The sequence below is a fragment of the Ursus arctos genome, unplaced genomic scaffold (genome assembly GCF_023065955.2).
Source record: "Ursus arctos isolate Adak ecotype North America unplaced genomic scaffold, UrsArc2.0 scaffold_8, whole genome shotgun sequence".
Lineage (NCBI taxonomy): Eukaryota > Metazoa > Chordata > Mammalia > Carnivora > Ursidae > Ursus > Ursus arctos.
Genome location: NW_026623100.1, coordinates 49,869,548 through 49,887,695, shown reverse-complemented (window position 1 = coordinate 49,887,695; position 18,148 = coordinate 49,869,548). Strand labels below are relative to the sequence as shown.

General features: G+C 34.8%; 1 protein-coding gene across 3 annotated transcripts in view; it reads left to right on the top strand.

Annotated features, from left to right (window-relative positions):
* ZC3H6 (zinc finger CCCH-type containing 6) overlaps positions 1-18,148 on the top strand; it is a 65,548-nt gene that overhangs the window by 31,113 nt on the left and 16,287 nt on the right. For all 3 annotated transcript variants that reach the window (XM_057309084.1, XM_057309083.1, XM_057309085.1), the window contains 3 exons: positions 669-791; positions 11,389-11,638; positions 14,047-14,180. In XM_057309084.1, coding sequence (XP_057165067.1) covers positions 669-791; positions 11,389-11,638; positions 14,047-14,180 — 507 coding nt within the window. The remainder of the gene's footprint in view (positions 1-668; positions 792-11,388; positions 11,639-14,046; positions 14,181-18,148) is intronic.

The window sequence follows — 18,148 nt, the reverse complement described above, 5'->3', positions numbered from 1 at the left end:
AGTTCAGCAAATTTTTACTGAGTCAGTATCTTCACTGATAAGAACTTAAGAATTCTTTAAAGAGAGTGCTTACCCTGAGAAGGTAATTATTTTGACTCAATGGAGATACGGTGACTTTTTTGGGGAAGTGCCTTCATACTTTAAATAGCTTACTCTTGATATTTACTAATCATTATTAGTTACTTGTGGTTTCCATTTCACTTTTGTTCGATTTTGTGGGTTGGATTTATATCACATTTATAATTTGGTGTGTTTGGGTATCTTTTAGCTTTAGGGTACTTATGCAAAAGAATAAGAATTCTAAAGCCATGTTAGGTAAAAGTAATTAATTCATACTCTACTTATGTTCTATGATCCTCTTTGAAGATCTAATTTTATTCTTTTAAGATTAACTTTAAGATCACTTTTGAGCATAGAGGGGCACAAGTCCTTGGACCACAGGGATGATGAAGAGAATGCTGCCATGAGGAAAAGATATAATTTTCCTCAGAAAATTTTAGAGAAGTTGTAGTGGTGGCTTTTGGAGCAACTATTTTTTGGTTAATACTTCAGAACCTACTAGCATATTACAGTCTATTGGTTGGCACTTCTGGCTGAAACAAGCCTATCTAGTTACTAAAGTTTCTTCCTTTTGCAAATATAACTATTTGTTTTTTCCTTTCTTTTAGCATAATTCTCCATCTAGTGATGATAGTTCAGACTACAGCCTTGATTCAGATGTCGAACATACAGAAAGTTCCCACAAAAAAAGAGCTGGTTTCTACAGGGATTATGACATTCCATTTTCTCAGGTATTGCCTTTTTTAAAAAAATGTGATCAAATATACATTAATATAAAATTTACCATTTTAACCATTTTTCAACATACAATTCAGTGGCATTAAGTATATTCACAATGTTGTGCACCCATCACCACTATCCATTTCTAGAACTTTTTCATCATCCCAAACAGAATCTGCGTACCCATCAAATGATAACACCCCACTTCTCCCTCCCCACCAGCCCCCGGTAACTGCTATTCTACTTTGTCTCTATGAATTTGCCTACTCTATAGGCATATAGGTGGAATCATACTATATTTGTCTTTTTCTGTCTGGCTTATTTCATTTATCATAATTTTTGAAGGTTCATCTGGCATGTATCAGAATTTCATTCCTTTTTAAGGCTGGATAATATTCCATCGTATGTGTGCACCATATTTTGTTTGTGTGGTCCTCTGTTGTTGGACGCATGGATTGCTTCCACCTTTTGACTATTGTGAATAATGCTGCTTATGTACATGGGTGGATGACATCTCTTCAAGACCCTGCTTTCAGTTCCTTGGAACATATACCTAAGACTGGAATTGCTGGGTCATATAGTAATCCTGTGTTTAATTTTCTGAGGAACTGCCAAGATGTTTCCCATAATGGCTACAATTTTACATTCCCACCACAATACATGAGGTTTTCCGGTTTCTCCATATCCTTGCCAAACTTGTTATTTTCTGAGGGGGTTTTTTGCTTTGTTTTGCTTTGGGTTTTATTTTATTTATTTATTTTATAATAGTCTTCCTAAAGGGTGTGAAATGACATTTCATTGTGGTTTTGAGGTATTGCCTTTTATTTATTGATTTTTAAGATTTTATTTATTTGAGAGAGAGAGAAAGTGAGAGAGCACAAGCAGGGGAAGGGTAGGGGTAGAAGCAGACTCCCCGTTGAGCAGGGAGCCCAACGTGGGACTCCATCCCACGACCTGTGCTGAAGGCAAATGCTTAACTGACTAAGCCACTCAGGTACCTCTTTTAAGGGTAAAATAAAATTTTCAGTTTTATTCTTTGCCTTCTGATATTTTGAAAAAACGTTTTATATTTTTCAGTATAGAAAAAGAGACTTATATAGATGCATGCTATAAATTTTACTTTGAAAATCATACATCATATATTAGATTGCTAGGGTCGTAACAAAATACTGCAGACTAGTGGTTTAAACAACAAAAGTTTATTTTCTAGTAGTCTGGTGGCTAGAAGTGCCAGATCAAGATGCCAACAGGGTTGGTATCCTTTGAGGACCATAAGGGAAAGATCTGTTTAGCCTTTTCTCCCAGGCTTGTAGATGGCTAGCGTCTTGCTGCTTTGTCCTCCAACGGTCATTCTGCTGTGCATGCACACCCCTGGTGTCTCTCTGTGTGTCCGATGCCCTCTTATAAGGACATCGGTCAGATTAGATCAGAGCCCACCCCAGCAACCTCATTTTAACTTCATCACCTCTTTAAAGGCCTATCTCCAAATGCAGTTACATTCTGATCCCCCTATTGGGGGTTAGGGCTTTCACATATGAACTTTGTGACATCTACCTTTTTAAGTGCAGAAATTATTTGAAGTGTTTTAAATAGAAAAGAATTAAAACCACATGATATACTTTATATCTTTCTCAGACATGTTGTACTGTATAAACGGTCTTCAGTATAAATAGTATTTTGTGCTAGAAAAATCATGATGCTCTCAGGAACACTGGGGAATATTCAGATCAACCTGCACCTATCTGAAAAACCGCAAACTTTCTGAGTTCTGGTTTCTGCCAATCTGTCAATATGCTTGTGTACAGAGTTCCATTCGTTTTCCTAATTTGGTGTTCCTAATCTCTTGTGAGCTTAGAAAACAAAATACTGTGTGTGTTCGAGTTCTTTCATTGCCGTCTGTTTTTCTATTGCCTTCTTTATAGTTGAGGTTGCTCAGTAAGTAACTATTGAATAAATGAAGTTTATTATCATATCTTCTTTTAAAATTTGAAAAGAATTATACTCTAGTTAATAATTTTATTGAGTTAGGTGAATGTATTTGTATATTCAGTGTGTCTGCTGACTTTGGAGTAAATGGAGCTGCCATTTCTCAGAACATTGTAACAGCTATTCATTAGAATTATTTTTACTAATGACAAAATTTTTAAATATATCAAACACTGATGTGGTACCTAAATTTCATCATTTGCAGGTAGATTTATTTTTTAGAAATAATCAAAAGTGGGGCGCCTGGGTGGCTCAGTCGTTAAGCATCTGTCTTCGGCTCAGGTCATGATCCCAGCCCTCTGGGATTGAGCCCTGCATCGGGCTCCCTGCTCAGCAGGAAGCCTGCTTCTCCCTCTCCCACTCCCCCTGCTTGTGTTCCCTCTCTCGCTGCCTCTCTCTCTGTCAAATAAATAAATAAAATCTTAAAAAAAAAAAAGAAATAATCAAAAGTTGTTTAGAGACTATTTCAAACAATCAAAAAATGCTCAGAATGATCATCACTATTTCAGATAGCAAAGCAGTTGAAAATACCAAATAATGAGATTTATAAGCTCTTGATTCATAAGCTGCCATAAAAGTTGTTCCAGAAGAGGAGGTATAGAATATTTTAAAACAGTGGCAGAAGTATTTTAATAAATATATAGCCTTATATGGGGGCTACTCTGAAGGACAAAATCAGTTGTATGTATACACATTACATTTGTTTTAACTGACTCATATTTTCTTAAACATTCTAGTTATTTATTGTCATTATACTATTATATATCGCTACAAATACAATGTAATTATTTTTGTTTCAAAAATTCAGTTAAAGAAATTAAGAAAAGAAAAGGGATGGTATTTTATATTTACCCACATTTCACTTCCAGTGCTCTTTGTTCCTTTGTGTAGATCTGAATTTCCATCTGGTATCATTTTTTTAAACCTAAAGTACTTAGTCTTTATTTAGCATTGTTTGTGGTGCAGTTTCACTGTCAATAAAATCTCTTAGCTTTTATATATTGGGAAACTGTTTGTTATTTTTAATAACTTTTAATTTTGTCGTAATGACTTGTAGAAAAGTTCCAAAAATGGTGCAAAGAATTCCTGTATATCTTTCACCCAGATTCCCAGAATGTTAACATTTTACTGCATATGCTTTGTTTTATCCTTTACCTTTCTTTTCTCCTCTTCTCTTTAGAGGACCTAATTTGCCGTTAAATCCATCTATTAAGTTCTTTTTTTTTTTTTTTAAAGAATTTATTTATTTATTTGACAGAGAGAGAGACAGCCAGCGAGAGAGGGAACACAAGCAGGGGGAGTAGGAGAGGAAGAAGCAGGCTCCCAGCGGAGGAGCCTGATACGGGGCTCGATCCCATAACGCCGGGATCACGCCCTGAGCCGAAGGCAGACGCTTACCCGCTGTGCCACCCAGGCGCCCCCATCTATTAAGTTCTTAATTCCCATGTTTGTATTTTTCAAACCTAGAAATTTAATTTTTTTTCAAATCTTCAGAGTAATTTTATAGTTCCCAGTTTGCTGCTAAAATTCTCATGTCATTTACTTGAAAATAACAAGCGCAGATATTTTAAAATCTGTGTCACGTGAATTTCAATAGCTGGAGTCTGTTTCTTTTTCTTTTCTTTTAAGATTTTATTTATTTATTTGACAGAGACAGCCAATGAGAGAGGGAGGGAACACAAGCAGGGGGAGTGGGAGAGGAAGAGGAAGAAGCAGGCTCATAGCGAGGAGCCTGACGTGGGGCTCGATCCCATAACCCTGGGGTCACGCCCTCCTGAGCTGAAGGCAGACGCTTAACTGCTGTGCCACCCAGGCGCCCCTGGAGTCTCTTTCTATTACTGGTTGCTTTTAGCTGGTCCTCTTTCTGATCTTGTCTCCTCATATGACTAGGTTTTTTTGTTTGCTTTTTGTATTGTGTGCTGAGCATTGTGTTTGCAAAATATGGTGCATTTTGTAAAAATTATATGAGGCCTGGGATGATATTAATTTCCTCCAGAGAGGATTTTTACTTGCTCCTGACAAATTTTTAGTGACCTTTACAAACTTTATTCCAACTTCAGGGTTTGAAACTCTTCTTGGCCACCCAGATGATAGATTGGACTGTAGTCTCTGATCCATGTTTTGAGATTGACCCAAAATTGATGGGTGGGGGTTACTAAGGCTTCTACTTTTTCTAGACTCTGGATTTCTCCTTTTGTTCCCATAGATTAAAGGGGTAGTCAGAAGTGCTTTTGAACCTTTCATTTGATTTTTCATGTCAGGCTGATGCTTTCAGAGCAAAAACCGCTCCAGATGCTGCTCATTTCTCACGATTTTCATCTCCTCCATGGATATTAATGGTCCAGTAATCCCTCACACATTTGATAGCTCTCTGATGTTTACAGTGGATTTAAAAAAATATTGTGTCTATCTTTTGTACATTTTTTAGGAGGAGAACTGATTGGAATTATTTAGTCTGCTAGGAGAAAAGAAATTTCAGTACCATTTCCTCCACATATGTTTTAGAGTTGACTCACTGAGATTAGAAAATACCCTAAGTACATCCTAAAAATCCTGTTTTCCTAGATAACAAATGTCTGCTGTATAACTTCTATAATTTAGGCCAAAAAGAGACGATAGTATTAACATCTAGCTACTAAATTTGAGGAGTTAGTATATCTTCCCTTTTCTTCATCCTTATTCAAAGGCTCCCATTCCCTTATTTCATGTTTATAGTGATCATTGTGGGACCAGTTTCCATTTTACAGAAACCAGTCTGTCCTGTAGGCCCTCTGGCCAGGAATCTAGCCTGATAATCAGTCAGCAAAGTGATTGGAGAAACTGTATCCTTTGGTAGAACTTACAGGCTTTTTCATTTCTGTTATATTCTTGCAGGAAGGCTTTAAAAAATACTTGCTAGATCCTTGCTGATGAATGCATTTTGTTCATTCCAAATGATGGACATGTGAAGCATGAGATATTCTCCTAGAAAACTGGGGCTGCTCCTGTAATGTCATCCATTTAGTGCTTCGTGAAACTAGCACTGCATGGGTGATGCCCAGACCCAAATATTAGAGTCTCTGACTGCAGAAGGAGCCCTGGGAGGAGGGGAGGTTTGCATCATTAGGGGGCTATTAGGAATATCCGCAGTTGGGAAAACTAGCTAGGGGAATAAATAGAAAGTTTAGGGGTAATTCTATTTTAAAAAGTAGGAATATGGAGATTATTTTTGTAAAAGCTATGAAAAATCAGAGAATTAAATTATTAAGAATTAAAAGGTTTGGGGGCACCTGGGTGACTCAATTGGTTAAGCGTCTGCCTTCGGCTCAGGTCATGATCCGGGATCCTGTGATCGAGCCCTTCGTTGGGCTCTCTGCTTGGCTGGGAGCCCGCTTCTCCCTCTCCTTCTGCCTGCCGCTCTGCCTGCTTATGCTCTCTCTCTCTCTGTCAAATAAATAAATAAAATCTTTAAAAAAAAAAGAATTAAAAGTTTTGGGGGTGTATGGGTGTTTCAGTCAGTTAAGCATCCGACTCTTAATCTTAGCTCAGATCTTGATCCTCAGGGTTGTGAATTTAAGCCCCCCATTGGGCTCTATGCTGGGCATGGAGTCTGCTTAAAAAAAAAAAAAAGAATTAAAAGTTATAACAAGCATCTAATCTGCAGAGAAAAGTTCATACTCATTAAAGAGTGCTCTTTAGTCCTAGATTATTGAAATATATCCTTGAAGCATTAATAGAATCACATTTTTGGGGATTATTTGTTTTTTGGTGTTGAGTTGATTAAGTTCTTTACATATTTTGGATGCTGACCCTTTATCAAATATGTCATTTGCAGATATATTCTCCCATTCAGTAGATTGGCTTTTAGTTTTGCTAGTTGTTTCCTTTGCTGAGCAGAAGCTTTTTATTTTGAGGTAGTCCCAATAGTTTATTTTTGCTTTTGTTTCCCCTGTCTCAAGAGACACATCTAGAAAGATGTACAGCCAATGTTGGGGAAATTACTACCTGTGGCCTCTTCTAGGATTTTTATGGTTTCAGGTCTCACATTTAGGTCCTTAATCCGTTTTGAGTTTGTTTTTGTGTATGGTGTAAGAAAGTGGTACAATTTCATTCTTTTGCATGTATCTGTCCAATTTTCCCAACACCATTTGTTGAAAAGACTTTTTCTTTTTTCTCTTTTAAAAAGATTATTTATTTATTTATTTGTTTGTTTATTTGAGAGAGAGAAAAAGCAGAATAAGCAGGAGAGAACACAGTGGGGGAGGAGGGTAGAGGGAGAGGGAGAAGTAGACTCCACACTGAGCAGGGAGCCCCAACATGGGGCTCAATCCGAGGACCCTGGGATCATGACCCGAGTCAAAGGCAGACACTTAACTGACTGAGCCACCCAGGTGCCCTGAGACTGTCTTTTTCCCATTACATATTCTTGCCTCCTTTGTCAAAGATTGATTGACCATATAATTGTGGGGCTATTTCTGGGCTTTCTATTCTGTCCCATTGATCTATGTGTCTGTTTTTGTGCTAGTACCATACTGTTTTGATTACTGCAGCTTTGTAATATAACTTGAAGTCTGGAATTGTGATACCTCCAGTTTTGTTTTTCTTTTTCAAGATTGTTTTGGCCCATTCGAAGTCTTTTGTGGGTCCATACAAATTTTAGGATTGTTTATTCTAGTTCTGTAAAAAATGCTGTTGGTATTTTGATAGGGATTGCATTAAATCTGTAGATTGCTTTGGGTAGTATAGACATTTTAACAATATTTGTTCTTCCAGTCTATGAGCATGGAATGTCTTTCCATTTGTTTGTGTCATCTTCAATTTTTTTTTTAAGATTTTATTTATATATTTCAGAGAGGGAAAGAGAGAGAAAGAGAGTACAAGCATGAGTGGGAGGAGAGGGGAAAACTGACTCCTTGCTGAGCAGAGAGCCCAATGTAGGGTTGATCCCAGAATGCTGGGATCATGACCTGAGCCCAAGGCAGACCCTTAACCATCTGAGTCACCCAGGCACCCCTCCTCTTCCATTTCTTTCATCAATGTTTTATAGTTTTCATAGTACAGATTTTCACCTCTTTGGTTAAGTTTATTCCTAGGTATTTTATTATTTTTGGTGCAACTGTAAATGGGATTGTTTTCTTAATTTCTCTTTCTGCTGCTTCATTATTAGTGTATAAAAATCCAGCAAATTTCTGTATACTGATTTTGTAGGCTCTGTGACCTTACTGAATACATTTATCAATTCTAGTAGTTTTTTGTGGAGTCATTAGGGCTTTCTCTGTATAGTATCATGTCATCTGCAAATGGTGAAAATTTTACTTCTTCCTTAACCAATTTGGATGCCTTTTATTCCTTTCTCTTGTCTGATTGCTGTGGCTAGGACTTCCAGTACTATGTTGAATAAAAGAGGTGAGAGTTGACATCCTTGTCTTGATCCTGACCTTAGGGGGAAGCTCTCAGTTTTTCCCCATAGAGTATGATGTTAGCTATGGGTTTTTCATATAAGGCCTTTATTATGTTGAGGTATGTTCCTTCTAAACCTACTTTGCTGAGGATTTTTTTTTTTAAGATTTTATTTATTTATTTGACAGAGACAGCCAGCAAGAGAGGGAACACAAGCAGGGGGAGTGGGAGAGGAAGAAGCAGGCTCCCAGCAGAGGAGCCTGATGTGAGGCTCGATCCCAGAACGCTGCCCTGAGCTGAAGGCAGACGCTTAACAACTGCGCCACCCAGGCACCCCTTTGCTGAGGATTTTTATCACAAATGGATGTTATACTCTGTTAAATGTTTTTTCTTTAACTATTGAAATGATCATATGGTTTTTATCCTTTCTCTTATTGATGTGATGTATCACATTGATTGATTTGTGAATATTGAACCACCTTTGCAGCCTAAGAATAAATCCCACTTGAACATCATGAATGATATTTTTAATGTATTGTTGGATTTGGTTTGCTAATATTTTGTTGAGGATTTTTGCATATATGTTAATCAGAGATATTGGCCTATAGTTTTCTGTTTTGGTGGTGTCTTTATCTGATTTTGGAATCAGGGTAATGCTGGCCTCATAGAATGAATTTGCAAGTTTTTCTTCCTCTCCTATTTTTTGGAAAAGTTGGAGGAGAATAGGTATTAACTCTTCTTTAAATGTTTGGTAGAATTCACCTGTGAAACCATTTGGGTCCTGAGCTTTTGTTTTTGGGAGTTTTTTGATTACTGAATCAATTTCATTGCTAGTAATCAGTCTGTTCAAATTTTCTATTTCTTCCTGATCAGTTTTGGTAGGTTTGTGTTTCTAGGAGTTTATCCATTTCTTCTAGGCTGTCCAGTTATTGGCATATTTTTCATAATATTCTCTTACAGTCTGTTGTGTTTCTGTGGTATTGGTTGTTATTTCGCCTCTTTTGTTTCTGATTTTGTTTGAGTCCTCTTTTTTTTTTTTTTTTTATGAGTTTGACTAGAGATTTAGTCAATTTTGTTGTCTTTTCAAAGAACCAGTTCCTGGTTTCATTGATCTGTTCTATTGCTTTTTTAGTTTCCCATATCATTTATTTCTCCTCTAATCTTTATTATTTCCTTCCTTCTGCTGATTTTTGGTTTTGTTTGTTCTTTTTCTGACTCCTTTAGGTATAAGGTTAGGTTATTGAGATTTTTTTTCTTCTTGAGGTAGGCTTGTATTGCTTTAAATTTCCCTTTTAGAACTGCTTTTGCTGCATCCCAAAGATTTTGGACTGTTGTGTTTTTATTTTCACTTGTCTCCATGTATTTTTTTAATTTCTTCTTTGATTTCTTCATTGACCCACTCATTGTTTAGTAGCACGTTACTTAACCTCCATGTATTTGTGCTCTTTCCAGATTTTTTTCTTGTGATTAATTTCTAGTTTCATTGTGTTGTGGTCAGAAGAGATGCATGGTATAACTTCAGTCTTTTTTAATTTGTTGAGACTTGTTTTGTGATCTAATATGTGATCTATTCTGGAGAGTGTACCATGTGCACTTGAAAAGAATGTGTATTCTGTTTTAGGATGGAATGTTCTGAGTATATCTATTAAATCCATCTGGTCTAGTGTATCATGGAATCACATTTTTTTTAAAAGATTTTATTTATTTATTTGAGAGAGAAAGAGCACATGCAGGGGAAGCAGCAGGCAGAGGGAGAGGGAGAAGCAGGCTCCCTACTGAGCAGGGAGCGTGATGAGGGACTTGATCCGAGGACTCCAGGATTATGACTGGGCTGAAGACAGACGTTTAACAGACTGAGCCACCCAGGCGCCCCTGGAATCACATTTTTTAATAAAAAGAAAAGTTGGTACCATCCAGCTAATTAATAAATCTTCGCCTTAGTCTAAGCAATTACCTTTTATTTTATTTTCATAGTGTTTTTATTAAAAATGTCAGAAACACTGCCTTTTGCCTACAATTATAAATCCCCTTCTGAATTTCTGAAGTGCTAGATGAGAACAGTTGATTTTAGAAAAAACAAACAACAAAAAAAAAAAATCTCTAAAACACTGCTTAAAACAAGTCAGAAATCTAATACAATGTCTTTAAAATTTAAAATTGATGAGCTAACTGATTTTCTTGATATATTTAGTTAAGTACTTTTTTCTCTGTTTTATAATTTCAGAAAAGATCCTAACATTTCCCTGCAATTTATTAAAAACACATAGTCTCATGTTGGTAATCTACCACGGCAGACAGTATTTTTATATTGTATTTAAAATGTACTAAGCTAAAGATGAATCATGGTCTGGGTTTTTCTAGATTTTCAAATTGTAATTAGGTGCATTTTTTCTTCCTTTCTTTTAAAAACAATTGACAGAAGAGATGACTGAACTAATATAAATATTTTAGTGACTAGAGATAGAATTGAATACTATCATTAAATAAAATTGTAGGACTAGGGGTGCCTGGGTGTCTCAGTTGGTTAAGTGTCCGGGTCTTGACCTCAGGATTGTAAGTTCAAGCCCCGCATTAGGCTTCATGCTGCTTTAAAAAAAATTGTAGGACTAAAGTCTATTCTTAGTTTTCATATGCTTTAGTAAAATAAATTATTAATAAAATTAATAATGTATATTATAAGTATTTCCTAATGAGCAATTTTTTCACTAGATGTTTTTAACTTTTAGGGAAATCCTTGTTAGACCTCAGATATAAACATTTCCTTTTTCTGAAATTTCCACACATTTTTTTATTAAGTATAATATGCTTAAACTTGTCATTTGGGACAGTATTAGGAGAATATATATTTTCTTCCACCTCAAACTATTTTACTATATTTTCCATATTTTCAAAAATACTTTAAAGTTTTTGGAAAAGGAATACATGTATAATGGTGTGGATTTTTAAGTATACTTTTGTGTACAAATATTGAGACATGGGAGATGGAAAACAAAAACTGAACAAAACACACTCACCAGCAAGATCTATGAACTTTATAATGTTTAATAAATACCAGAGTAGCACTTAGCTTTTTGAACTTAGTTTAAAATACTGTCATAGATAAGTACTAACCAAGAGTCAGAACTACAACTATCTTTTCCCCTTCTTTCTCTAAATTTCTGAGGGAAAAAGGATGTCCTGTGTTACTATCAATTCATCTATTTAACTGAAAAATCCTGATAACAATTGTCCATTTTCACTTAGCATGGACATTTATCAGGAAGCTACATGACATCAAAGAAGAGTCAACATAACAAAAAATTTAAAAGTAAAGAATATGATGAGTACAGTACGTACAGTGATGACAACTTCGGTACCTACAGTCAGGAAACAGAGGAAGATTTTGCCAGTCAGCTGAAACAATACAGACAAGCTAAAGAAACTTCAACTACTGCTTTAGGATCATCATTTTCTAAAGAACCAGGGAAAAAACAAAGAATGAAAGTTCAGCAAGGTAAGTGTGAAATTGTCAGTCTGTCTTTGAGTATGAGAACCTTATTACAACAGGTAGCTATGGAGTAACAACCTAAATTTCTCAGTCCTTTCTCAAGATCAGCTTATTCCCATGGTTCCTGAATTTGTTTTTATTTTATAGACTTTGAGAACAAATATATTTTATATAAATATATATATATTTATATAAATATATATATTTATTTTATAGACTTTGAGACTGCAAATATTTCAGTCTCCATGGTATCTTAATATTTGAATTAGAAAGATATGTTAATATTTTTAAAGCATATAAAAATGTAAAACAACTTTCCCATTATGTTTTTTCCCTTTCCTTGTATAATGATATCAGTATACTGAAAAAATGGCTTACCTTTTTCAGTTGTTTCTGTTACTCTATGCATTGCTTTATATTTTAGACATGTAAAGACAGAATTCTGAGGAGTTATTCTTTTATTAGACTTTAAAAGATGGTGATCATCTTTGCTGTGCAAATGTACTTATATTTAGGATTATGGGTATCCTTCAAGATTGGAAATAAAAACATAAACTAAAGAAATTTCTGGAGTGATCATCACTTCATCTGCTGTATCGAGGCACATGATCCCTGGAGAGGCCAGGGCAAGTTGCCATAGAAACTGTGGGTCACATAAAAGTCAAATCAACCTTATGAATTGTCCCCTCAATGTCTGCTTCAAGAAAACTGGAGCAAGATGAGGCTGAGATGAAGAAATTAGCCCCAAACCCAATGTTGCTATACTTTCTATATTGTTGAAAAAAGGAATCAGTTATGAGCAAATGTGATTATTTTTGTGACTTTATTTTTTTCTTGATTTCTTAGCAAAATTCCTTTGAAAAATATGAACCCAGGCTTTGCTGACCTAAAAAGGAAAGGCATTTGTCTGTGCATATGCTATTGTAATTAGTAAGTTTGTTCCTGAAGTCTAGACATAGTGGTGTCAGGAATCATTCCACTTGGGGAATAAGGGAACATAGAGAGGTTTTGCTCATCCATTCCCACCTGGGGTTTTCCCTTTCAAGCTCTTCCTGTTTGTTCTGTTAAAGAATTGAGTATTCTTTTATTTTTGGTATTCATTTTCCCCCCTTAGTTATGAAAGTAATATATGGTCAAATGCAGAAAACTTTTTCTATGTGTGGAAACAATAACCCAACAAAGATCAAAGATAAAACAAAAGTAATTTGGATCCTTACACGCAGAAATAATTACTATAAATAGTTTTGGTGTACATTCTTCCAGAATTTTTCTGACAATTATTTTTAGCAAAGAACTATGCGTACTGTTTAACTTGTTTTTTCCCTTAACTATGAATTGTATCTCAGTCATTCTTATGTTAATGAGTAGCTTTTAATGCCAACATTGTATTCAATTAAATAGATATACCATAATTTGTCAACAGATTCTTAGGTTTGTGTAATCACTTGAGATTTAAGTTGCACCCAGTTTTTTCTTTTAATTCTGTGATTAACCCTGTGTATTTATACCTGTGTCAAAGAACATCTTCACAGTATTTTTTTCTCAAGAATAAATTCTGAAATGCAGAATTAAATCAAAAGATATAGCCACACATTTGAAGATTTTTGATCCACATACCAGGTTGATTTCCAAAAAGTTGGTAGACCAATTTATAACACCCCACCAGTATGTGGAAATGCCAATTTCTCCAAATCCCTACCAATACTATTCTTTGAGGTAAAAATTGATATGTTATTTTAAAATTTTTAATTTCTCTGATTTCTTTTAATAAAGTAAAACATTTTTTCATATATTTATCTGCTGTTTTGTAGATTTAAGATCACTTAATATGTAAGAAAATGTATTAGTTGAATGTGACTTTGGTAAAATGAGAAATGACTCTGTATAGTAACTTACTATCCTAATACATAATTTTTGCAATTGCAGATACTTTTAAATGCCAAGTTTTTTAAAAGTAAAAGACAGGTATAAATTTTACTTGAAAATACATGTGATACCTACTCAGAATTATCACTAGAAACTCAGTTTGGTCAAATTAACCACTAATACCTACAATGTCTTCCTTAAGGATGAATATAATATTTAATTCTCTTAAAAACAGAAAGGATTGTTATTTCTTATTCTGAGGAAAATTGAAAAGAACAAAACTAGCTTTGACTTCTGTAGCCATGTGTATTCTTGTGCCCTGCCCTCCCAATAGCCCTTAAAAAAAAAAAAAAAAAAAAGAATGAGAAGCACTACCTGGAAAGTAAAATGTAAAGCTATAATTAATTTTTTTCATTGACTCTAGAAAGGAAGAAAAAGAATGCACTGTATATTATAGACTATTTGAAATATGCTGTTCCCTATAAACTAATAGATTGAGGGGTGTGTTGTTTTTCTATGATATTTGAAGTACATTTTAACTCTTTTAGGTATTGAACAGAGGGTTAAAAGTTTTAATGTTGGTCGTGGACGTGGTTTGCCGAAGAAAATCAAACGCAAAGACCGTGGGGGAAGAACCAATAAAGGGCCTAATATTTTTTCAGGAATGGATGACTATCAAGAGGTACTGAGAATTTATAGATAATGAGGAGAGCTTTTCCATCTTTTAACCTGTTTGGCCGCAGAGAAGGCATCGTGATTTTAATGCTACTTTCCTAGTAAATGAAAATTTTCCAGCTAAGATCAAAAGAGTATAAATAGATTCTAAAAAAAAAAAGAATTGTTTTAATTAGTCAAGAAACTGTATAGAGATGCAAATTTAGGTGACCTTGAAATAAAATTAATGTGTTCGAAAGCACCTCAAAATAAAAGTGGTATGTCAGAAAGCAGAAATGTGACTCTAGTAGTTCTCTGTTGTACTTTTTGTTCCTAGGAGTCATCTTCCCCAGATGCAAAGGGCAGTGTAATGCTAGTAGCTCAATATGAAGCATCACTAATAAGGGACATACTATAGTAGTAAATGAACTTATTAGAACTGAAAGCATTGAAAGAGAAGAAAAGGCAATATAAATGGTTGGAAAGATGAACTTGTGTACCTTGTGTATAGTAGATATTGAATAAATATATGTTAATTGAATTTTGAACATGTACATTGCAGCCTTGTTGCCACTCTTGGGATTAAAGTGGTCCAAATCCAGTTTTCTGCCACTGTTCCAGTAAGACTGATTGAATTATATAGAGCAAGGGTAGGTTATTAAAAGCTACAACCTTGAGTGAGAGCAAAGGGATAGCAATATATTGTAATTTGAAAATGCTTGGTTTTCTCATGTCTGGGTTTAAAGATAAGGGGCAAAGATTTCTTAATATGTACTCCTTAGTTAGTATACTGTTTAGGGAGATGTTAATAAGTATGACCTAAAAAAAGAAGTTCAGGCCCAAATAAATTTGTGAAACCCAGCACATTCCAGTCTACTCTTGGGGATTCTCAGTTGACATTAATGTATTAAAGACTTCTTGCAACTTAGGTATAAAAAGTCTGTTTTACTTTGTTCAATCCATTGTTTTCATATTTTACTTGACCCGGAACATCCCCCCCCCACCCCTTCCCAATTTATTAACATTCATTGAGCCACTCACTGTTCCACTCAATAGCAGCTATGGAAACAAGCTTAGAATTTCTGAGTGATTGTAACCTGCCTGTTCATTTTCCTACACTCCTCTAGAATGTGCTGCTTTCCATAGACCAAGTTAATATGAATGCTGTCTGAAAGTAAGCTTTCTCCTATATCCAATAGGTACACACTATGCTTGGAAAAAAAATTAGCTTCCAAGAAAGTGTGGCTTTGAACAAGTTACTACCTATCTCTGAGCTTCGGTTTGCTTAATTTGTAAAATGAAAGTATGGTATTAAATTAACTCTAAGGAGATCTTCAAGCACTAACATGTTTACAGATCTGGATTGCAACTAAAAGATTCCTCATCATGTTGTAGAAAATCAGAATAAATTATTTCTTTTGCGTTCATCAGATTTAGAATATTTTTCCTTTTGTTTATTAAGATTAAAATGTTATCAGCTGTGTCAGTTTATTGGCTGTCAAGAGAGATTTCTTGTTATGATTCCAGAAACAACCAGGAGAGTGCCAGAGCCCAAGCAAGTAGCTCATATTCGGGAGTGGTCTGGGGGAAACCTATCCAGGTTAGAGTGAACATGCCAGAGTGGCCAACATAGATCCATTTCCATCCTTTCCAGGGAGTGTGAGATCCTCCAAAAGCCAGATAAATTCACAGATACTTGTATGTCCACAAGAACTGTCTTGAACACTCAAGGGTGGTCATAGGACAAGCAAATTTTTGATAGATTTGAAGGACTTATTTATTCTATCGGCCATTAAACTGCTTAATTTTTTTTGTATTTGTAACAGCTGCTACATTTTCTGTATAAATACATACTATTTTGCTGGCAGATCTTTTCATTCCCTCTTCCTTATATATTTTTAAAAATATTTTATGCTCTTGTTCCTTATGCCAATATAATACATCTTCTAGAGTAAATACATTTTAAAATAACCAAGTAGGTAGTTTAGTTTTCCCTCTCTCCATCTTTCCTTTCTCTCCCTCTTTTTTTTTCCTCCCTCTTTCTTGAATTGAAGTGTTTTCTTAGAGGTAGTGTGATACAGTGCAAAGAGTTCTACCCTGACTCGCCATATGACTCTTGGCAAGTCACTAATTTCTCTAATCTTCACTTTTCACATTTGTCTAGTGAGGGTGATGAACTTTATAAATGACTTCTGTGGTTCTTCCAACTCTTATATTACAAGAGATCTTAAAGATAGAGGACATTTGCTTCTATAGGCTTAGACTTAAAAGATCAGATCTTCTAGGCATGTTATTTTGTCCTAAAATTTTGTTAAAGTTGCTTTAGATTTTCTAGAGTATCTTGATTATAATTAAGTTTCTCATGGTTATGGATACTGATATACTTTCTACTCATTTAAACTAAACTAAACTAAAAAACAAATCAGAAAAACCCGCTATCCTCTATTAAAACAATGAGGCACATCATTAGAAAGTAACATAGAATGAGTTACTGATGAAATAAAGGTACAACTTGGTGCATTTTTCAGAGTGGTTTTGGGTTTTTCTGGTGATTACCTAATATTTTACTTTTTAATTTCAGTTACATTCTTCAAGTTGGCCTGTTGATTTTGTATAATGCATTCTCCTTGGCTTCCTATTTTATTATAGCCATCATTCTTTGTACAGAAGGCATATGTGAGCTGGTCATTTATATCTACTTGTTCTAAATGAGCCTGGAAATAGAAAATATTTGTGAGTCAAACTCACATAAATTTAAGACATTTTAAAGGATCCTATCAGAGAATAGTATAAGCAATTTCACTGCGTTTTTCCTGGGGCAATTCCGTATACTTATATTTTTAAAAAGAACTTATAGGATTATCTGTTTTCTTGGTATTTTTGTACCTTTTTTCTCAGAATTCTTGCAGTAAAATGTGTATTTCAAACGCAAGCACTGAGGATCAGATTTAAGAGTAGCCATCTCTTGCCTCCGGTGTTTACTGTGAGGCAGTTTCCTATTTTCAGTAGGTTGTGTTTTGTTCTCCATCTCCTAGCAAATTGAAGGAAGGGAAACAAATCAAATTAGAAAAGCAAATAGTTATTGTGAGCTCCTGCTGTATACAAAGCATGGTGCATACCAGGTTTTTGAAAAGCAGTGCTGTTTTATAGAACTTACGAATGTAAGTCCTGAGCATGGCTAAGCGTCATTCGCTTCTTACTCAATCTTCTAGTACTCAGCAAAAGTTGGATAGGGGTCTAAGGAGAAAGGAAGGAAAACAGGTAGGGCTGTGAGATTTTCTACCATATACTTCTTTTTGTTATTCTTTAAAAGTTAAAGGAAATACATCCTCCCTTTTTTTTTTCCCCAAAGGAAGTACGGAATAACCACACATGCAAAAAATCTCTATTTTGGGGGAGATCCATCTAGAGACATACACTCTTAAACATGGGCGTATATTCTTTTAGTCTTTTCTCTTTGTCTTTATTATTATAAAATTCAGATCAATTTTCTACTTAGTAAACATTTTCTTATATCCCTAAATTGTCTTTCCATCTCATCCGTTTGTATTGATTACATACTAATCTACCACTGATCGGCATCATAATGTATTTGACTGGTCTCATTGTTTGGGATGTGTGGAGTAGTTCTAGGTGTCTGTCTGTCGTTTTATCATGTAAAGTAATTCTGCAGTAGTTATTTTTGTGAATAAATGTGTGTGTGCCTCCCTGATAATTCCTTCAGAATACTTCTGAAAAGTACAAATTTTTTGTTAAACAGTATGGATATCGTAAATCTTTTATAACATAGCTATCAACAATCACAAGAATGCACATTTAACATCTTTGCCAACAGAATATTATTGTTAATTTTCAAGCTTTTCATAATTTTATTTTTAAAAAGTAGTTGTACATCCTCTTTAAAATAGAAATAGGGTTCTTTGCGACCACTAGTAGCAATGAGCAGTGTATTATAAGCCTATCTCTCTAAATAAATGAATAGCATCTGAATGTCCC